The 23,808-nt window shown below is 34.2% G+C and overlaps 2 protein-coding genes across 3 annotated transcripts; both read left to right on the top strand.

The window, feature by feature from the left end:
• Nucleotides 1–466: 466 nt before the first annotated feature.
• Nucleotides 467–2,236, top strand: LOC148204328 (uncharacterized). The gene is made up of 2 exons (XM_088107876.1): nucleotides 467–1,142; nucleotides 1,821–2,236. Exons 1-2 carry the CDS (start codon nucleotides 467–469, stop codon nucleotides 2,234–2,236), a joined length of 1,092 nt encoding a protein of 363 aa, XP_087964002.1.
• Nucleotides 2,237–4,747: 2,511 nt separating this feature from the next.
• Nucleotides 4,748–23,716, top strand: LOC124834511 (protein REDUCED CHLOROPLAST COVERAGE 2-like). Of its 2 annotated transcripts, XM_088107524.1 has the most exons (23): nucleotides 4,750–5,287; nucleotides 5,523–5,584; nucleotides 6,314–6,406; nucleotides 8,936–9,008; nucleotides 9,084–9,383; nucleotides 10,202–10,266; nucleotides 10,570–10,701; nucleotides 10,929–10,970; nucleotides 11,049–11,561; nucleotides 11,643–11,800; nucleotides 12,108–12,627; nucleotides 12,803–12,865; nucleotides 12,950–13,051; nucleotides 14,121–14,441; nucleotides 14,528–14,620; nucleotides 14,711–14,812; nucleotides 14,899–15,003; nucleotides 15,377–15,510; nucleotides 16,128–16,311; nucleotides 19,343–19,474; nucleotides 19,563–19,675; nucleotides 20,981–21,059; nucleotides 21,183–23,716. In XM_088107524.1, the coding sequence occupies exons 1-23, from the start codon at nucleotides 5,218–5,220 to the stop codon at nucleotides 23,271–23,273; spliced, it is 5,547 nt and encodes a 1,848-aa protein (XP_087963650.1). In that variant the 5' UTR covers nucleotides 4,750–5,217; the 3' UTR covers nucleotides 23,274–23,716. The 2 variants fall into 2 exon arrangements, with proteins under 2 accessions (XP_087963649.1, XP_087963650.1); XM_088107523.1 differs by having other exon boundaries at nucleotides 4,748–5,287; nucleotides 14,528–14,812.
• The last annotated feature ends 92 nt before the right edge of the window (nucleotides 23,717–23,808 follow it).

The raw sequence follows: 23,808 nt of genomic DNA, 5'->3' as shown, positions 1-23,808 counted from the left end.
TGACGAGAGCTTTAAAGAGCCATTTCAGACCATCTCCTTTCGACTCGTCAACTACAAAATTGTTCAAACTGTATCAGTGTGACACTGTTTCAGAGTACTACTGTTTCAGAGTACTACCTCAAATTCATGGCCCTAGTTAATAGATCTAAGGGTCTTACTGATGGCGCGGTGTTAAATTGTTTCTTAAGTGATTTAAATAGGGATATTAGAAGGGACGTAGTGGCTCAATGTCCTACTGATCTTCTGCGTGTAGTGTCTTTGGCCAAATTGTATGAAGAAAAGTATGCTCATGTTGTGCAGCAACGTTCTACCACATATACTCATAAATATTCTCCATTATCATCTACTATTGCAAATCTTACTGCAGCAAAAAATACAGTGAAACAATCATTACCTCCGCTACTTCCCACACCTACCAGTCCACCAATATGCCATTCCAATGTAAAAAAAAATTACACCTGCGGAGATGCAATTGAGGCGAGAAAAAGGTTTATGTTATTTCTGTGATGAGAAGTTTACTTTCAATCATAAGTGTGCTAATAAACAATTGTTGATGTTACAAGCTGAAGAAGAGGATTTTGATCATGATAATGAGACTGAAAATCTCCAATCTGTGACTCATACAAATAGTGAAGATGGATTAGAAGATACTCATCATTTGTCTTTAAATGCTATGAAGGGAGGTTTGGGAGTTGGCACTATTCGTTTTGTTGCTCACATTAATTCTTTGCCAGTCACGATATTAGTAGATGGAGGCAGTTCGGATAATTTTTTACAGCCACAGATCGCTAAGTTTCTTAAGTTGGACATAGAACCAGCTCCTTTGTTCAAAGTTATGGTGGGAAATGGAAGTTATATGAAACCTGAAGGATTGATTAAAGCTTTGCATATTCAAGTTCAAGGGGCAAGATTTGAATTACCTGTATTTTTGCTACCTATTTCAGGTGTTGATATGATTTTGGGAGCCAAATGGTTAAAAACCATAGGATCTCATATTGCGGATTATGATGCATTGCAATTGAATTTTTTACATGAGGGGAAATTTATCACTCTACAAGGCAATCTTGATTCTTCACCTACGCAAGCACATTTACATCACATAAGAAGAATGGTGAACACTGATTTTATTGCTGAGGTTTTCAGTATGCAACTGCTCCAAGACAATCCATCTTAGTCCCCTGTGTTTGCTCTGCCTGTGGATGTTGCATCAGATTTGGCCTTGCTGTTACATAATTATAGTTTGGTTTTTTATGTCCCTACATCCTTGCCACCTCCTAGATTCTAGGATCATTCTATTCCTTTGATGGATGGGTCTCAACCTGTCAAGCTGAGATTGAAAAATTGGTGCACGACATGCTTGAGGAAGGCATAATCCAACCAAGCAAAAGTCCATTTCCTTCTCCAATCATTTTGTTCAAGAAGAAAGATTGCCCATGGAGAGTATGCAATGATTATCGTGCTCTGAATGCAATTACAATTAAAGATAATTTTCCCATTCCTCACGGGTTACTATAGGAGATTCGTTAAGAGTTATGCCACAATAGCGGCACCTTTAACATATTTGCTAAAAAAGGAATCATTTTAGTGGACTCAAAATGCATCCCTAGCATTTGAAAGGTTGAAAGAGGCTTTGACATTTGCTCCTGTGCTTGCCATTCCAAATTTTGATGAGCCCTTTGTTTTGGAAATAGATGCTTCGGGGTCAGGAATTGGAGCTATTCTTAGCCAGTGTCAACATCCAATTGCTTACTTTTCAAAGAAACTTTTTCCTCGAATGCAGAAACAATCTGTTTATATCTGAGAATTTTATGCCATCACAGAGGCTTTGGCTAAGTTTAGACATTACTTGCTGGGCCATAAGTTCATTATTAAAACCGATCAGAAAAGCTTGAAAGAATTGCTTGAGCATCAACTCCAAACTTCAGAGCAGCAACAGTGGCTTCCTAAGTTTTTAGGCTATGATTTTACTATACAATATAAGCCTGGAAAAGAGAACATCCCAATTGATGCTTTGTCTAGAAGTTGTTTGCTGGCTTGGTCTGAGTCCAAATTCAAATGGCTGGAACAAATTGCTAAGATGACAAAGGAGGATGCAGATTTGAGCAAGTTGATGCTGCAGCATACCCAAGGCACTTTACCTACTCAGAAGTTTGTGGTTAAAGATGACATACTTTTCAAAAGCGGAAGATTAATGATACCAGCAGACACGACATTGAAGAATCAAATTTTGCAGTAGTGTCATGATTCTAAAGTTGGGGGTCATGCTGGAACTATTAAGACTATAGCCCGAATCTGCAATCAGCTTTGCCTTATGGGTTATTACAACCATTGCCAACACCTCAACAGATTTGGGAAGACATAGCTATGAATTTTATTACAAATCTACCTCCTTCACACGGTTTTTCTACAGTCCTAGTGGTAATTGATAGACTGTCCAAGTTTGGGCATTTCATTCCCTTAAAAGTTGATTATACCAGTAAGACAGTTGTCGAAGCTTTTATTAATAATGTGGCAAAGATTCATGGTTTCCCTAGAACTATTGTCTCGGATAGAGATAGGATTTTTATCAGCTCTTTTTGGCAACACCTATTCAAAGCTCAAGGCACTACTTTGGCAATAAGCTCGACATACCACCCTCAAAGTGATGGACAAATAGAGATATTTAACAAGACATTGGAGATGTATTTGCGGTGCTATGTTTTTTAGAGTCCCAAGCTATGGTATTCTATGCTTCCGTGGGCACAATATTGGTATAATTCTTCTTACCATCACAGTATAAAAATGAGTCCTTTTAAAGTTGTTTTTGTTCGGGAACCCCCTATGATTATTCCTTATGAAGTTAATGCTAAAGATCCTTCTCTTATTCAAGAGTCTCTAAGCAATAGGGATAAATTGCTGCAACAGCCCAAGCACAATCTCATGAGAGCTCAAAATTACATGAAAATACAAGTTGATAAAAAAAAGAAGAGAGTTGCAACTACAAATTGGTGATCTGGCCTTAGTGAAATTGCAACCGTATAGACAAAACTCGGTGACTCTTAGAAAGAATAAAAAACTGAGCATGAGGTTCTTTGGTCCATTTGAAGTAGTGGAGAAGATCGGTGCAATGGCTTACAAGTTAAAGTTGCCTCAGACAGCTCAAATTCACCCTATTTTTCACATTTCTTTGCTCAAAAAGTTTTTGGGAAATCAATCTCAACCATACTTACCTTTACCTTTGACCACTAATGAGTTTGGCTCTGTTATAAGTCCAATGAAAGTGCTAGATACAAGAGTCATACAGTGTAACTCCACTGACATACAACATGTGTTGGTTCAATGGCACTTTACTGCACCCTAGGAAGCTACTTCGCAGGATATTAATGAATTTCAACAAGCTTATCCTCACTTCAACCCTGAGGACAAGGTTGCTCATAAAAGGGAGGGTATTTTAACGAGTGAAGGAGAAGTGGAGGGAAATGCAGCTGCTAGGAAGGGACACGTGGAAGAAGGAACTATGAGAATGGACACCTGTAAAAGGGTGAGAGCACGTAAAGAGAATGTGCTATTAAAGGATTTTGTTCGATGAGGAAAGCATGACTGGTATGATCTATTTTCTGTTTCCTCTGCTAGATCTGACTTAATCTCTTTCTCTCTGAAAATGCACCTTCCTTTACATCCTTCTTCTCTTCTTCTACTTCAGGTTGAATCATACACTTTGGGGAATTCTTGCTTGAAGAATATTAAATTTTTTCTATAATGTTATATTGTTTAATTCTTGTTCCTGTTGTAAACAAATTTCATAGAGTTTACTATTCATTCTGTTAAATAAAATTCCCTGTTTCAGCCATCATTTCTTTGTATTTTAATATCTAAACTTTCACACATGTCAATCCTTAGATATCATATTTTCCAAGTCAAATATAGATTATGTCGATAAAAGACACTCCAATACTCGAATCAATACATTAGATGACAATAAATACAGTAATTAATGAATATAATTAATGTATCTTATAGAATGTGTTATTTATGTATATTATTAATGGATCTAGACAACATGACTTAATTATATGTCAATCTCTCTCTGACTATTTTGTTTTAACATAATCATAATTTATCAATGTCAAATTATTGTTATTTAGAAGAAAATAATACTCATACACATACGGTAAAGGTGTGCTCAAAACATGTGTAGTAAAATATTTAATCATGACAAGACTTTTTAAAAAGTTATACAATAATAAAACTTTTGTACATGAACTATTTTTCTCTCTTAAAATCCAAACACACACTAACATTAGAAGCAGCTAGATAAAACTATCCTTAGTAACTTTCATCTCACTTGATGGAGAGAAGCAACACTCTAAAGTTCCACTTGTATATAAATAACAAACTTTGCAAGAACAAAGACACGAAGAATGACAATTTAGTTTGGGTCGAGAGTAGGACACAAGAACCGTAATTATTATCCCTAAGAAAGCATAGAAAAGGCATAAAAAAAATGAAGAGTTGTTGCGAGAATTATATAGATAGATAAAGGCGTGTGTAGTGTTGGTGATTTGTGAGGGTGCCACTGAACGGTGGCAGCCCAATCCAAAGAGCGTGGAAGAGGACAAGAAAAGCCTCAAATGAGACTCTTATGCGTGTCAACAAGGGTGAAAGGTTGTTATAGCGAGATCGAGAACGATGAGGTGTAAAAGAACAAAAATATATATGAGGCCCCAAATCGCTACCCTTACATTCTCCCTAACCTGCGTATCCCAGGCTTTCGCTTACCTTATCCTATCCTCACTCACGCTATTTCTTTTTCTATCTCTCTCTCTCTCGCAATCTATATTCTCTCCCTAACCACTCTTTCTCTTCTCTCTTAATTCCCTCACCATCTCTCTTCTATCTCATTCATTTCCACACTATATATCAATCTTCTTATACAGCAGCTTCGTCGGTGCTTTAATTTTCTTTTGCGCCATCCAAATAATAACAATATATATATCTTCTTACTTTCTTTCTTTTAATATAAAGAAAAATTCCAGAGCTCGAAACGACGGAGATGCTGTTTCTATTTCGTCTCTCACTTCACATGCACAGATATTTCTGTTTTCTCTACTCGATGAATCCAACTATTGTTTCTTAGTAATTTCCGTCCACGAGAAGCTAGCTGCCGAAGGTGTATAAATTTTCCGAAACGTCTAATCACTATTAATTCGACTGATTGATTCCTTCCGTTCCACTGCAATGGCTCCCAAAACTGGCAAAACCAAACCGCACAAGGCCAAGGGAGACAAGAAGAAAAGAGAAGAGAAAGGTTAATTCGTATTTCCAACTCTCAAATATTGCTTTCAATCCAAACGGAATCAAATCAGTTTCGGTTTTTTTTTTCGCTTTTTCTTGTTGCATTACCATTAACGTACGTGCTAACAGAATCAACATTCAAACGCCGTCGTTCTGGTATCCAATGCATTGCTTATCTTTTAATCTCATTGGTTCGCCAAATTCTTCACCTTATCCTCTCCTCATATAAATTACATTTCCCTCTGCAGTTTTGCCCACCGTCATCGAAATTACAGTAGAAACACCAGACGAATCACAAGTTACTCTCAAGGTACCGCCTATGGAGTCGTTTCGCTTAATTTTCTGCTCTTTCGTCAGATCGATATTATATATATATATATATATATATATATATATGTATGTATATGTATGTACGTATATGTGTGTGTAATAGAGATTCGTTTTTAATTTTTGTTTTCTGGACTGTGATTTTGTTCCTTTTAATTTCACCTTTCAAACTAAATATCAAAATGTCAACATTTGTTTTCAAAAGTTTGAGAAATATTTTTGGCTTTCCTACACATTATCAACTTGGTGGTTGTGATAATGTCTATTTTCCGAAATGTATTTGTGATTTAAGTTTCAAGAATACCTAATTTTTGATATTGACACATTCACAGTGTAACTCGGGGTTTTAGTGTTTGTAAATTTTAAGAAGTTGAAAATGGTCCTATAAATCATTCTTAAATAATAAAATCATTTTTTATTCTGTAACAAACACTTATATTTTTTTCTCTTTTTATATGACGTCATGGTTAAAACTAAAAGTGTTTTTTATTTTAAATCCAAATTAATCACATTTATTTTGTTATTACATTTTCCTCGTATAATATTATGTTTTCATATTTAAATTCACTTTATATTTAAATTATTTAGATATAGTATATTCATGCAAAATTTCACAGGAAGTTAAGATTATTCACGTATATGGTATGCTTAATTTATTTTAAACCATGTATTTTTTTTTTCAATAACAATTATTTGCATTTGTGTGTGGCAGGGCATCTCCACGGATAGGATCCTAGACGTGAGAAAACTTTTAGCGGTACACGTTGAGACTTGTTCCTTGACCAATTTTTCCTTATCTCATGAGGTAAGCTTCTTCTGTACTTTTTTTTTTAAATATTGTTTAAGATAATGTAAATATAATTATTTCAGTTCTTGACTTTATAAGCTATTTTTTTACTCATACTTTACAAACTTTTATCTTACAAACATAATTCATTTTTAAATATTTTATCATATTAAAATGAATTATTTTTTACAAATTAAAACTCGATGAAAATATAAAAATAAAACGAAGGATTAAATAACTAGTTTTACCTTTTAGGCCATTTATTCTACTCCATTTCTGGTAAATCTTGTCCTGACTTACTAACAAAATAAATTGTTTACATCAAAGTATAACTGCTCTCACGCAATTGAATATATAGAAAACTACATTGTTTGCATAATAATTGAAAATTTTGTTATTTTGGCTCAGTTTTAAAAAAATTTAGTCTTACATAGAATAATTATAAAAATAATACAACTTTTATATTTTTTAATCTAAATATTTCTAATTTTCCTAAAATATATATTTGCATTTTGTTTTTTCTAATCGATTCTTCAATTTGATTGATAAAATGTACAAGAGTTAAATACATTTATTTTGATAAACCAAATTTAGATATTTTAGTTTAATATTTTATTGAAAAAAATGGTAAGATAATGAATGGCCGAGGACGACGTGCAGTTGCATTAATTGGTGTCTTACCATTCTCCAACTATAGCTAGTGACCACTCGAGGATTTGGAACGTGGGACAGTTTTTCTCCATCTTTTGCATATGCATATATGCATACATACTCGTGTTTTGCAAGTTGTTTTGGCATGTCTCTTAAATCATATTCATGATTATAATGCTACAGTAATATAAACATGTTTTCTTTTTTGTTATTGGGAATTACATGTATCATGACTTTGAAAATGGAACAATATATTTTCTATATAATAAGAAAATATTTTACATATTTAAAATATCTTTCAAAAAGTGTTTATATAAAATTGAATTAATTTTATCATTCTATTTTTTCTTAAAAAATAATAAAATTAAATAATAATAAATAATTGTAATATTTGTATTTACATAAAAAAAGATACATCTCTTTTATATACACATTTAGTTTTCTTATTTTATCTTTTTATAATACAACTGTTTATGTTAACTTGTTTAACTGTTATTTCATAAAACTCTTACAAACGTTTAATTTATTTTCTTTCTTTTTGTATGTTCAATTAATCTTCCTTTCTTTATTATACTAGCTGTTTTTACTGCTCACATCCATATACTTCATTTGTGTTTTTTTTTTCTTTCTTGTGGAAACTGTACAATTCTTCTGTGGAAAATTAAAAGCGAGATTTTAAAGTTTTTGATGTTGTAGTCACAATTATAATTTTGTTAGAAAAGGTTTTAAAAAATGCTAGTGATAACAATTTTGGTCGATACATTTAAGTGTATGAGTTTCCACAAGTGTATTATAACTTAACTTATCCGCAATTTTCCTATGTCAAATAAATAATTATATATTTTAAATTATATTTCCTTTATTTGTAATTAATTATTCATAAAATTATATATATATATATATATATATATATATATATATATATATATTTGTATATATTTTTTTATATATTACATTATTAATATTTATTTTTTGAAATTAAAATAATTATATTATCATTTTATCTTTTTTAAAATTATTTATTTAAATTTAACCGTTTTTTAAACTAAATTAATTATTATTAATAAAGGAAAGGAAACAAATGCGTGAAGCATATGCGTGTCCCCTAATATGACAATTAACAAGTTTTCTGTAGATGTATATAACATGGACGGCGGCGTCCCCTAATATGACAGTTAACATTTTTTTTTTCTGTAGATGTGTATAACATGGACGGCGAAGCAATAATTTCTCCATACCTTATTAGCTTATGTCAAAATAAATCATAGATAAATAATATAAATTACATCCTTGTTTATTTACAAATTTTCATATACCATAATTTTTTTTTCATAATTAGGAAATTTGATTGATTGAGTGAAATTTTTAAGAAAAATTTTCTACGAAAACAGTGTACATGTAATAAAATATTATTGTATGTAATAGATGTATTTACGTTTACAAAAGTTATTTAAAAATTCACACATACGATAACTTGTGATTATTTAACAATTTTACTCTGTAATCTTTTACAATAAAAGAGAATTACGTGTAGAATTTCTAAAAAATTGGAATCTTCAGCTAATCTCATAAAATATTGATTAATTTAATAAACTATTTTACATAAAACTAATGATGAATAATATAAAAACAAAGAAGAAAACGCGATGCAATTATTGGGAAGTTGTAAATAAATAATCTAACGTCGACTAAGTGATAATAATAATAAATAATCTAATTAAAGGTAGAGAAATGTTTTATTATATTTTTTTTAAAGTAATAAAAATTTGTAAGTTTACTACAAAGAGTAAGAGAGTCTCGAATTATTTAACCCTCCCAATGCCCTTGTCTTTCTGAAAAATAAAATAAAATAACTACAATAAATAATAATAACGGCTAACAGAATAAGTTGGACAGGTACGAGGCGCGAGGCTGAAAGACACGGTTGAAATCGTTTCCTTGAAACCCTGCCATCTGACCATCGTCCAAGGTAACGAACAGCACTAAACCAGAGCCCTCTTTTGACTATCACTGCCCACTGACAGTTTTTTTATTCTTTTGTCAGAGGACTACACGGAAGAGCTTGCCGTCGCACACATTCGGCGACTCCTTGACATCGTGGCCTGCACCACCTCCTTTGCCTCCGCCACAAAACCTCCCGCCTGCAAGTCCAAAGACCCCACCGAACCGGGTTCAGAAAATGGATCGGAAACAAGCCCAAGAGTCAAACCCGTGGATCCGAATTCGGACTCGGGCAATGCCAAAACCGACAAAGTGGACGGTGACATCTCCATGTGTCCACCTCCCAGGCTTGGACAGTTCTACGATTTCTTTTCGTTTTCTCACCTTACGCCGCCGTTTCAATGTAAGTTATATGTGTGTGTGCGTGTGTGTGTAAATATATATATATATATATATATATATATATATATATATATATATATATATATATATATAGAATGTATGTGTGTATAAAAGTATGCAAAATGTGTATTCCGTATTTTAAATGTCCACTGTGTTTTCCTTTTAGTTAGTTGCCTTTTCATCTTATTTGAAGCCCGATGAAATTTGCTTGAGGAAATGTATGGGCTTTGCAATGCTAAACCGGTACAACCGTAGTTATAAAATTTTATAGTTTTAATTCAATTGCTGTGGAAATCTATGTTGAGTTTAATCTTAAAGTATACATTGTAATTTTTTTCTTGCCCTTATAAAAGTGACTTTTGAACTGGTTGTTTCGAGTGATAGTGCATCTTATATGCGTATTTTAATGAAATCTATTTATGTTTTTGGTTATTTTCCTCTGCTTTGGTGAAATAATCTTCTGTGAAAACAATTGGGTAAAATTTATACTTCGAACTGTAGCGATGCTGTTGGAATTTTTATTTTCTTTTTGTATTTTGTTTTAGTGATGAATGCTCTTTTGCTCAACAAACTAGAAACATGGTGTTGTGCCAAGCTGCTAGCTCCAACAACTTTACGACCGAGTATATTTTTTGTTAAACTATGTTTCCTCTTCCATGGATATGTTACACTGCAATTAGATACATGAATAGTGGTTTGTGCCAGTGGATTTCGGTTAGCTTGGATATAATTCAAATTATTTAAGCAATATGAATATGCTTGATAGTAAATTGAGCTGGAAACCTTGTTTTTATTAATGTTCTTTTGGTTTTGATGCAGACATACGGAAATCAAATCGACCTTTCCTTGAGGAGAAAACAGAAGATGATTTCTTTCAGATTGATGTGAGATTTATTCTTTTGCTAACTTTTGTCTCGCGTTTTCTAAATTTTTTAACCCAAAAGGAATTTCCACAACCACTGGTGGTGAATGTGATATACCTTTGGAGGAAAGAGAGATAATCAATAGTAGATGTGTTAGGCAATGTTAAAAGGAGGATATAGGAGAGGAACCTATAAGGGTAGAATAAATTTGAGTTGTGAAAAGATAAAGCTTTATGCACATACTGTTTTGCTCCTTTCTCTTGAATGAGCTCTAGCAAATAATTTATCTTTGAAGTGATTTTTTTGTGCATTTCGCGTATGCAGGTTAGAGTTTGTAGTGGAAAACCTACTACAATTGTTGCTTCTAGAATAGGATTCTATCCTGCTGGAAAACATCCACTTGTGAGTCATACATTGGTGGGTCTGCTTCAGCAGATAAGCAGGGTTTTTGATGCTGTAAGTTCTAACTCATTGATGTTTCGTTACTGTTGCTGCTTTAAACAATTCCAGAACATTTTTCTTTTCTCGTAGTAACCGTTTATAAAAAGTAAGATTAAAAGCCATGACCAACTGGTCACCAGGACACAAATTTACTGCTATGCTGGGGTCATCCTCCAATATTTAATGTTGTATATAATTTATATTGCATGATTGAAAATAATAAATAATAACCCTTCTTGCAGGCTTACAAGGCACTTATGAAGGCGTTCACGGAACACAACAAAGTAAGTACTTCCCACAATTTTTCACATTACTATTCTAACTGTACCAGATGATTTTACTGTTACAGTGGCTCCTTTCAGTTTGGTAATCTTCCTTACGGTTTTCGTGAAAACACATGGGTTGTTCCTCCGGTTGTTTCTGATAATTCATCCATCTTTCCACCACTTCCCGTGGAAGATGAAACTTGGGGAGGAAATGGGGGTGGACAAGGCAGAGGTTGTAATCACGAAAATAGACAGTGGGCGAGAGACTTTGCAATTCTAGCTGCAATGCCATGTCAAACTGCAGAGGAGAGACAGATTCGGGATAGGAAAGCTTTTCTACTTCATAGTTTATTTGTTGATGTATCAGTCTTCAAAGCTGTTTCTGCAATAAAAAATTTAGTGGATATTAAGCAAAACTCTTCTTTGCCAACTTCGTATGAAGAAAGTATTGGGGATTTAACTATTAAAGTAACAAGAGATGTTTCCGACGCTAGTTTGAAGTTGGATTGCAAAAATGATGGAAATCGAGTTCTTGGATTGTCTGAAGAAGAACTAGCTCAAAGAAACCTTCTCAAAGGCATAACTGCTGATGAGAGTGCAACTGTTCATGTAAGTTAGCTAAGTGTCATGAACCTATTGTAGCACTAAATGGTTTTTGTTTTGATAAATTGTTCTTGCCTTTTGTTGTAGGATACTCCTACTCTAGGTGCAGTACTTATAAAACACTGTGGCTACACAGCTGTTGTAAAGGTCTCCGCTGACAGAGATTTGGAGGGGAGTCCTAATTCGTCAGAAATTGATGTTGAAGAGCAGCCTGAAGGAGGTGCAAACGCATTGAATGTTAACAGGTCATTTATTCTCTAGCACCATTTAATTTATTTTAGTACTAGAGGATCACGAGGACTATTTAATTAAAAATTAGTTCTTGCATTACTTTCTAATAAACTTTTGCATCATAAAAATTATAAAATTCATACACCAATAACGGGGAAAACTTGTTGCATTTGGAACTTATAATGCTGCAGTACTAATCTATTTTGGTAATTTATTTTGTATGATTAGCTTTAGCTTAACGGTGCTTTTACTTTTTTTTTCTTTGGGTAAATATGGTTTTATAAAGCACCTGATAAAAGTTTCTTTTCAAAATTATCTCAGCTTACGGATGATATTGCATAGGCCATCTACACTCCAACCATCAAATGCAAGTCAACGAATCCAAGGCACAGACATTGAATATTCACGTTCAACTCAATCATTGGTAAGGAAAGTCCTAGAAGAAAGTTTACAAAAATTGAAGGAAGAAACCACTAGACACAGAAAATCTATCAGATGGGAGCTTGGGGCATGTTGGGTACAACATTTACAAAATCAAGCTACTGGGAAAACTGAGCCAAAAAAGGAAGAAGAGGCTAAGGTTGAGCCAGCTGTTAAAGGTCTTGGGAGGCAAGGTGGATTACTAAAGGAATTAAAGAAAAAAATTGATAACAAAAACTCCAAAGTTGAAGTAGGAAAGGATATTTCCCCATCTAATAATGACAATGACATAAACAAGCAAGAAGCCACGAAACAGGAATTAGAGAGACAAGGGGAAGAAAAGGAAACTATATGGAGAAAGCTACTTTCTGAAGCTGCATTTACACGTCTTAAAGAATCTAAAACTGATCTTCATCTGAAGGTTCATCTCTGCTTTTTGACTTAAATGATGCTTTATTTTTCTGACGCTGTAACTGGAATGTTATTCTCAATAGGAATATGTCAATTTTATGATTTCTAGTCAGCAATGTGCTTATTATTCTATGTATTCATTTTTATTAATATATTTTTATTTGATACCTTCTCCATATTCTCAGTCACCTGATGAATTGATGGAGATGGCACATAAATATTATGTTGATACTGCACTTCCAAAGCTGGTGAGTTTCCTAACATTGAACCTATTTATATTTAAACTGAGTTATTTTGGAATGTGTTTAGTGATTGTTACTTCAAATTCATAGGTGGCAGATTTTGCGTCCCTTGAACTCTCACCTGTTGATGGAAGGACGTTGACTGATTTCATGCATACTAGGGGCTTGCAAATGTCTTCCTTAGGCCAAGTGGTAATATTCTTACGATAATGTTAACTAATGTCCTAAGGCATTGGTCAAGGAATCAAAAGTGGAAAGTTTCTATAAGAAAGTGTAATATTTAATGCTACAAATGCACCACATCCAATGAGAAAACCAAGTTATTGATTCCTTACCCATTCCCTAGGATACTAAAGAATAATATTTTTATTTTTTAATTATATATTTTTTTCTGCAGTATTTATTAGGTTCATAAATATATGTAGGGGTTTTCACAGGTCTGTTTGGGCCAAATTTAGTTGAAAGTAAAATCTGAACCAATTAATTTTCATTGTTTTGAATTTTTCAAAAAAAACATTCAAAATCGAAATCCAACCTGCCCATTCTTGATCTTCTCGATTTGGTTCAGACCAATTGGATCCAATTATATTTAAATATACAAAATTTTGTTTTTGCGAAGATGTCAGAATACAAAATTTTGTCCAAAATTCGCCAATAATTCTATAATTAAAAGAGATAAACAACATTTTTGAAGTGTAATTGACTTACATCAACTAAATAAAAACAAAAAATTATATAATTATATCTTAAAATCTGATATATAACAATTAATAATAGAAAAATTCATCCTTGGTTTGGTTCTGGTTCATCATGCTTGGACCAATTAACATTGGATTTTATTTCTTTGGTTAGAATTAGATGCGATTAAGCTAAAATGCCAAATAAATTTAATTGGTTTGATTTGTATTCTTGAGTTCGTCTGGTTGATCCAAATGGATGAACACCCTTAAATATAATAATGAACTATATGCTCTCTCTCCCATGTGCATGTGTTATGAAGTCTAGGTTGAATGTTTTTAAATATACAGAGGTGTAGTATTGTTTCATTGTGTCTAAAAGGAGAACACACATAGCTGTATTTATACTTACCCTGTTTATACAAAAAGAATCAGACGTAAATGATAATACGATCAAATCCCTGACTATTAGCAGCTCATATCAACATGTGATGTTCTAATGTTAACATTAAACATGCCATTTAACAATAGGAAACTTCACTAATAATCCAATACTATTTTTTCATTCAAATTCTGCCTGCCAGGTTGAGCTTTCAGATAAACTCCCTCATGTGCAATCTCTATGTATACATGAGATGGTTGTTCGAGCCTACAAGCATATCTTACAAGCAGTTGTTGCTGCAGTTGATAATGTTTCTGAATTGGCTCCATCTATTGCATCATGCCTAAATATATTGTTGGGAACACCAACATCTGAAACTAGTGATGAAGATATTATTACTAGTTATGAACTGAAATGGAAATGGGTAGAAAACTTTCTTCTGAAGAGGTTTGGATGGCAATGGAAGGATGAAAATGGTCAAGATTTAAGAAAGTTTGCCATTCTTCGGGGACTCTGCCATAAGGTAAAATAAAAGGCCCATTCTGTAATAGATTGATTCTGATCACTTTACTCCATTGTTATTTCAATTAAAAAAAAATCCTCTAACAGGTGGGGCTTGAACTGGTTCCTAGGGACTATGATATAGATACATCATGTCCTTTTAGAAAGACGGATATTGTAAGCATGGTCCCCATATATAAGGTGAAATACACAACACCTTCACTTTTACGCAGGAAACTAATACTTTCTAAAGTCCTAATCACTAAATTACAACTTGAATTATCTTCGCAGCATGTAGCTTGCTCATCTGCTGATGGCCGCACACTTTTGGAATCATCCAAGACTTCCTTGGATAAAGGTAAATTGGAGGATGCTGTCAATTATGGCACAAAGGTATAAATAATTTATTCCATCTCAGATTATATCTGTTCCTGAAGCCAACAACTATATTTACCCACATTTTGCATTGAATCTTGAAGGCACTCTCAAAATTAGTGTCGGTATGTGGGCCTTACCATAGAATGACAGCAGGAGCATATAGTCTCTTGGCTGTTGTGCTGTACCATACTGGAGATTTCAATCAGGTATGTTTTTATATCCTTAAGTGCTCTCCGTTAATTTATCAATACTAGTTACATATTGTTTTTCTTCTATGAATCATACATAAAAAAGTGTTAAAAGTATTTTTGCGAACTAAATATTTCACTTTTTTTGGTGGTTGTTTTGCTTAGTTTTGATAGAACATGACATTAGTGAATAAAGAAAATCAATATTAGGTCAGTGCAGAGAATCCCTTGGGGACGGCATCAATTTTCTGAAGTACATTTTAGTAACTGCAAACACTATCAAAGAATAAATGAGGCTTCACATAATCAAGAAACATTTTTTGAAAAAGGTTCCGAGTTAATTCCAATCAAATTAGTATCATTGTAATGACTTTATATGTGCTTTTCCTAGGCAACTATTTATCAGCAAAAGGCACTAGATATTAACGAAAGAGAGCTTGGACTGGACCATCCTGATACGATGAAAAGTTATGGGGATCTTGCTGTTTTCTATTATCGACTCCAACATACGGAATTGGCTTTAAAGTATGCTTCTTTACATCATATTCGTAAGATAAACTGTTTGATTGTAATAATGGAAATAGCTTTCACGGTTCTTCATGTGAGAATCTGGTACCCTTTCTACTTCTGATGATAGAAATTGTTACAATTGATAGTGGGGTTACATAGAGATCATAATTGATTGAAGTATTCTATGCATTTCAGAAATTCCTGAAGGCTTTACTATGAAAATGCTTTCTTCAAAATTGCAACACAACTTAAATTAATATTAGTAAAAATCAACAAAACTAATATTATTGGATAAAAATGAGTAGGCAAACATCCTAGAAAAGTCAACAGAACTGGGCCAGTTTCCTATGTTATATATTGTCTCATGAAAGAATATTAAGAAAATTCCAAAATTAGCTGGTGTTGTTGATCTATAATTGCGTTCATCTTAGATCATTATAGGGCTTTTAAGATAAAAAGCGCGTGAATTGGATCTCATTTATTATGAATTTGTTGACGGACACGTGAATTTCTTGATGGATACATACTATGCTGTTCGGGTTTAGTAAAAATTTCCCTTTGTCTAGTTACGTAACAAATAAGAAAACTCCTGTAAATAATTACACTAATCTTTTTATCTTATTTGTTTCTAGGTATGTTAATCGTGCTTTGTATCTTCTGCACTTAACTTGCGGACCTTCACATCCAAACACGGCTGCCACCTACATTAACGTAGCAATGATGGAAGAAGGATTAGGGAATGTCCATGTTGCTCTCAGATACCTTCATGAGGCTTTAAAATGTAACAAAAGATTACTTGGAGCTGATCATATTCAGGTTCTCCCTTATTCCTTGCACGAACCTTACAGGTTACTATCGCATGAGACTTCATGTTCATAAGTTGGTCTGGTAATATGATAAATATAACTTATGAATAGATCATAAAGGAAAAAATGAAAAACTAAATTCACTTGGTGACTGACTTAAGACTCTAAGCCAATAACTTACTTATCCATTTTACTTCACCAGTCATGACAGTTCAAATTTCTATTCAACTTGATTATTAATTCTTTGGAACAAATCACTGTTTCAGCATTCATCTTGACCTGAGCTCTTAGGCTGATTGAACTACAACTGGCTGAAATAGTGGATCAGTTAACCCATGCATTATTTCAAGATTCAAAGCAGAAAACTAGCTATACACCACTACCAATACAACCTTATTTGTCTTGTACATGCCTTTACTCTTTTCCGTTGTCATATTTCATCTTAAAACCAATTGTCATTAAATGAAATATTCCAATAGACATATAAGTCTCATCCCAAAAGTTCACCCAGGCAATATGGAACTTTCCAATACCCCTCCCTCCACAGATTCTTGTCAAACTAGGCAAACCTACTAGAATAGGCAATTATCAAGATAATAATGGGTTCCAATACTAAATCCAATTTCATATTTAAACTAATTTACATTGAATGAAGTTATGGAACTTTCCAATTGATTTTTGTACGTGTCTCACTTCTTGGAATGCATCTTATATATTATCTACCGGGAAACTTCCTGTAATGTAAATTAGTTTTAGGATGAAATCTTACATTGTTTAACATCTGCTCTCCCAGCTTCAAATAGCTGATGTATTCTACTTTTTAACCCAGTCTTTTGTATAGTTGGCCTTGGTTGAAGGAAACATATGCTTTGGAAATTTTTGAAGAATTTCACTTGACAATTTTAACTTTATAGTTCTGTCACCAGTTGAACTATTTAACTTACAACAGCAAATTACTAACATATTTGAGTTGTTGTCCTGACCTGATCATATGTAGGTTAACCTTATCGTGTGAATTTTCTATTCAGTTCCTAGTGTCAACTTATCATGTAAAGCATTGTAGCAACCCCATACACACAATTTAAACTGTGGAGATTACATGTTTAAAAAACAATTGGGGCCCATTGTAAATTTAAAAAAAATTATGAGTAATGATAGGGTAACACACGTTTACATTCATTTGACACACATTATAAAGGTAAAATGGTCATAGAAAAGTGAATTTTGTATTTTTTCAAAAAAGAAGAAAGAAAAAAGTAAGAAAGGATAGTGTTAAATAAATTAAAAAATATGTGTGAATCAAAGTATCATTTCTCAAAAACTACTTAGTCTCAAACCTATTGACTAACTTAGCGTAACTTTTGCCTAGTACTGACATAATGTAGTGCTTGATTGCAACAAGAGATTGTGTTGGAGTCACTAAAGCAGGGGGTATTGTTGGAAATTTCAAAAGAGGAGATTGGCATCAAGAGTAGTGTAAAATTTGACAAATATAGTGACTTTCATTCTATGATGTTAGAAGTCTCACGTCTACTAGAGATAAGGTCAATTTAGAATATATATGTAGGTGCAAAGTTCACCTTATAAGCTGGTTTCATAGAGTTGAGTTAGGCTTAAAATCTACTTCTTAACATGGTATCAGAGCTTGGTTTTGCTAGGTGATAATGCTGTCGTTGACACAATCAAATTAACACTACTAAACTATAATAACTTCAATATTGTTAAGATAGTAGCAAACAAAATAGAAAGGGTAAAGTTAACCCTAAGTCATCGCCCAACGAGAAGGCCTCCCTTGCCTCTCTACCAGACTCAAATTTGGCACTCGCTCAACGAATGGTTGGCTTGCCCAAGAGTCTGCATAGCACAAACACCCAAAATTGATACCTTTGGCTCTAAAATCGTACCACTTCACATGACTTATTAGCGGCCAAAGGTATCACTTTACAATTTTAATTCAAATTTCACACATCAAAGGTTAAGTTAACATGTAACACATTTCACATTCAATCACTCTTTATTTATCATACTGAGTTAATCAATTATAACATGCCAATCTATAATAGATTTCCCAGTCAATTTCCTCATCAAATGCACCATTTGAAATCAATTGAGTCCAATTTACAAAATCCTTGAGGCCAACACACCAACAAATAACAACTACAAATAATAAACTCTAATAATACTATCAAGTCAACCAAATGCACATCCTAACCAATTCATCTCATCCCCAATTTCATTTAGTTCAAAACAAATTAATACTACAATTTCCTACAAAAAGAAATCAATTTTAAATAACTAAATTCCCTTATTTTACTTATGAGTTAAAGCCTATCCTAATGAGATTTATTTTTTGTTCCACCTATTGTGCCACCCGCTATCAAGATATTTCTTGTTTGTTGAGCCTATCGTGTCACCCGTTGTTAGGTCGCTATTGAACCACCCATTATTGTTCAAACTTGCACTCGAGATATATATCTCGATGTAAGGGGGTTTTGTTGGAGATCTCATATCGACTAGACATAAAACAATTTCCTAGTACACAATGGGTTCAAATCTCACTTTACAAGCTAATTTTGTGGGGTTGAGTTAGACTTAAAGTTCAATTCTTAATATGGTATCAAAGTCATGGGTTAGAGTCTATCTTAACAAAATTTGATGTTTGTTGGGTATATTATTCCACCTGCTATCAGACCACTATTAAACCATCCACTAATGTCTAGTCGCACCCTCGAGATATATATACCTCAGCGTGAGGGGAATGTGTTGGAAGTCTCACATCAACTAGAGATAAGACTCATTTAGAGTATATGTGGGCGCAAACCTCACCTTACAAGTCGGTTTTGTGAAGTTGAGTTAGGCTTAAAGTCCACTATTTAACATATGAAATGCAATTTTGTTTGAGTACTAGTCATGTTATGTAAGGTGTAGGCTAAATATTAAGTTCATGAAAGCACTTGTTCATGCTCGATTTTTTCACAAATATGCATTAGAGTAGGGTAGTTTGCATTTTTAACTTGTTTTACACATATTTGGCTTTTCAGACAGCTGCAAGCTATCATGCAATAGCTATTGCTCTTTCTTTGATGGAAGCATACTCTCTAAGTGTTCAGCATGAACAGACCACCCTCCAGATCCTGCAGGCTAAACTTGGTTCTGACGATCTAAGGACACAGGTAGTCTTACATATCCCTTTTTGATGATGGATTAAGTCACATAAATGGTAATCCTTGTTACTTATGCAAATATTTGAATTCATTATAGGATGCGGCAGCATGGCTGGAATACTTCGAGTCAAAGGCTCTCGAGCAACAGGAGGCTGCACGGAATGGTACACCTAAGCCAGATGCCTCAATCTCCAGCAAAGGTCATTTAAGGTAGTGATTACAATTAGAACAAGCTCCACTTATGTCAATCTATCTGGTTCACTCTATGCATTTTGGTTGAATGATCTATACATAAGAGCTTATCTGAGTTTGTTGACCTCTACTAGATATTTCATCTTTTATAAAATCACCAATTGGAATGTGTTTAGACTTCATGTTGAGTAAGCATATGCATTTATCAGTATCACAGGCCAAAGCTAAAGGTTAATAAGTTGGTGGAACAATAAGCAAGCTTATTTGTTATAATTTGAAAAAAAACAAAGTAAAAAGATAATGTTGTGGAGTGCTTGAGCATTTAAATGATTAAAGTAAACATGGACAATGCAGCTCAATCACAGTTTCTCCTGTGTTTTGATTTTACAACAAAATTTGAGAATATATGCTTTTTAAACATGCGAACTTTAGAACAAGATCCACTTATGTCAATCTAGCTGGTTCACTCTATGCATTTTGGTTGAATGATATAACATAAGAGCTGATCTGTGTTTGTTGACCTCTACTAGATATTTCATCTTTTATAAAATCACCAATTGGAATGTGTTTAGACTTCCTGTTGAGTAAGCATATGCACTTATCAGTATCACAGGCCAAGGTTAATAAGTTGGTGGAACAATAAGCAAGCTTATTTGTTATAATTTAAAAAACACAGTAAAAAGATAATGTTGTGGAGTGCTTGAGCGTTTAAATGAATAAAGTAAACATGGACAATGCCAGTTCAATCACAGTTTCTCCTATGTTTTGATTTTACAACAAAATTTTGAAATACAGGATTACATTATGTTGAGAATATATGCTTTTTAAAAATGCCAACTCTATCTAATTCATTAATTCCTCTTCAAACATGCAAACTTTATCTAATTCCAGAAGAGCATAGTTTTCAGCATCCAACAGATTTTTTATAGGACCAATTTTGTCAATGTTTTGCTGAATCTGGTCAACTGTATCCAAAGGAACATCAACCTCAGAATGATCATTGCCAAAAGAACACACTTCTGTATCCCCTATCCTGCAGTCTATCGTTTATACAAATAACATAATAACTTCCATAAAACTTGATAACTTCCTACGTAGACCATATTTAAAATAATTGCTCCTAAACCTAATAAATTAATACACAAATGATAATATGTAACTGCTCCTATTTTTTTCCAATAACTGTCATAACTTCTAATCCCATCATTAATGTCTACTGAAAAATTTAACCACTGTTTACATCCAGTCCTATATGACTTTGGTTTTATTAAATCTTTTCATTTCCTTTCAAAGTTCATGACAATAAAAAATGCCTTCTACCAGTGTGTCAGACCTCTTGGACTACATAACACCGGACGCAGATCAGAAAGCGCGGGAAGCACAGAAAAAGGCTCGTGCCAAGGTAATACATGTCTTCTTTTTACCCAGGCTGCAAATGCATTCGCCTTTCTTATATTACTTAATACTTGTAAAATTAATTTTATATCTCGTTGTGAAACAAACTAAATTATCATCTATTTTACAGTTAAAGGGAAAACCGGGCCAAAACTGGGAAACAGCTTCAGATGAAAATCAGAAGGATGAAGACATGTCTAAAGATTATTCATTTACAGAGACTACTAGTGATAAAGAAAATAAATCTGAAGCTCAAATTAAAGACAACGGGATTGATAAAGTTGAGTCCACTCACATAGACCAAACGATGGTCAATGAAAGTAATAATAAACTGGCACAGGATGACAGCTCGGATGAAGGGTGGCAGGAAGCTGTTCCCAAGAGTCGGTCACTCACTGGGCGCAAGTCATCTTCATCTAGAAGACCCACCCTAGCAAAACTAAACACTAACTTCATGAATGTTTCTCAGTCAAGATATCGAGCCAAGCCTAATAACTTCTCTTCTCCAAGAACAAATTTAAATGAGACCATTGTGGGACCACCTCCTTCTGTTCCAAAAAAGTTTGTTAAGAGTGCAAGCTTCAGTCCAAAGCTGAATAGCGGTAGTGCCCCCGATGGTGGAGCAGTAACAGACTCTAAGTCAGCTCCAGCCACCCCTGCTCCAAGTGATCAAATTGCTAAACCAGCTCCTTCTAGCACGGGTGTCAGTGTTCAATCAGCAGGTAAACTTTATTCCTACAAAGAAGTAGCCTTAGCCCCACCTGGAACAATTGTGAAGGCGGTGGCTGAACAGTCACCAAAAGGAAATCCTATCCAACAAAATTCTGAGATTAGTGGCATGATAGTTTCAATAAAGGACACTCAAAATATTGTGGCAACGAATGACGTGGAAGATTTTGGTCAGAAATCAATTATTGAGAAAATACAAATCCCTGTCCGTGAAGAAAAAAAAGAAAGGGAAACCACGGTGGTGAACGGTAATACAGAAACAGTAAACAATAAGGCCGACGACGAGGTTGCACTTAAAATCCAGGAAGCTAGCGTTGTTTCCATAATAGAGAAGAAAAGTGAAGTTGGAAACATCACAGTTGTCGAGATTGCGAATTCTGGTTGCATAGATAATATAAACAAGACTACCTCTAAAGGTGAATCCGAGGTACTACTGCAAGAAAGTTGTGAAGCAACATCCGACAATCCAAACCCCCTAACCATTTTAGTTGAAGACGAAAAACAGGTACTTGACAACGAGTCCTATTTGTTGATAGATACGGGTAACGAGGGAGATGACAAACATGAATCTAGCAGCAATGCAGTCTGTAAGCCACTACCATTAGAAGGAGAAAAGCAAGAAACAGAAACAGGAAAGGAACCGACCAAGAAACTTTCTGCAGCTGCACCACCCTTTAATCCATCCACAATTCCAGTTTTTGGATCTGTTCCTGTTCCAGGCTTTAAGGATCACGGAGGTATTTTGCCCCCACCAGTAAATATTGCTCCTTTGCTTCCAGTCAGTCCCCGAAGATCACCGCATCAGTCAGCTACGGCTAGGGTTCCATATGGTCCACGAATATCTGGTGGCTATAACAGATATGGGAACCGTGTTCCGCGGAATAAAGCTGTATTCCTCTCAGGTGAACCCTCCCCTGATGGTAACCCCAATAGTCCTCCTAGAATAATGAATCCACATGCCACAGAGTTTGTACCAGGCCAACATTGGGTATCTAATGGCTATGTTGTTTCTCCCAACGGATATGTGACTTCTCCAAATGCCATTTCAGGGTCTCCAAATAATTTTGCCCCAGTGTCTCCCAATGCCATGCCAGTGTCACCTAGTGGATATCCTGCTACTCTAAATGGTATCCAAGTGAATCACAACGGGCCTGTACCATCTCCAACCATTTCAACTGATTCATCACAAGTTGCATGTGTTGAAACTGATATTGAAGACAAGAGTCAAACTCTGGATGAGGAAAGTAAAAGTTCTTTTCCAGATGTAAGTTCTGAAAAGAAACATGTTGAGCAAAATCCTCAAGAACTATCTGCCAGCAGTGAAAACTCTACTCCTAAAGTAGAAGAAAAGCAGGCAGATCTCAGCCCCCCGTCTGATTTTAGTAACGAAGATACAGTGATCAAGAAGGATGCAGTGGATCAGAAAAAGCAAAGCAAGTGCTGGGGAGATTACAGTGACAGTGAAGCTGATATGATTGAGGTCACAAGCTAAGGAGTGGTAAGCTTTTCTTATTAAAATGATAAAAATAAAATAAAAAAGAAATCGTTTCCTCTTAGCTAGGGGATTTGTATGCCTATCGAGATACCAAAATGGGATGCCAGAATAGACTGGACTGAGGAGGTCTTTGAGGCAGAACTGATTATTTGAGGATTTGTGAAAGGCCTCACGCCGGTACATACTTCTCTCTGGAGGTTCAAATTTAGTGCGTGATTTTGTGAAGGTCACCATGATAATGGAGGGGGAAAGGCTTTCTTGGTAGCTAATTGGCCATGTCTTGAATTGTTTTAATTTTTCCTGCTACTTTCTTTTTGCTTATTCAAAATGGAAATACTCTTACGGCTGATCACTAGGTTGAAATTGCCGGACAATTAAGGCTGCATTTGTCAGGCCTGTGTTTAACTTTTTCAAGTTGTAGAAGCAACCCTTAGATCTTACGAACTTGTCCATAATTTTATTTTTAAACGGTGACAGTGTTTGGCACTAAAATTCCGGGTTTGATAGTGACGGAGCGATGATTTACTTCAAA

Source organism: Vigna umbellata, chromosome 2, assembly GCF_029865625.1.
Source record: "Vigna umbellata cultivar VRB3 chromosome 2, Vumbellata_1.0, whole genome shotgun sequence".
Lineage (NCBI taxonomy): Eukaryota > Viridiplantae > Streptophyta > Magnoliopsida > Fabales > Fabaceae > Vigna > Vigna umbellata.
The sequence above is the reverse complement of the archived record's forward strand: the minus strand, read 5'-3'. Positions and strand labels throughout refer to the sequence as shown.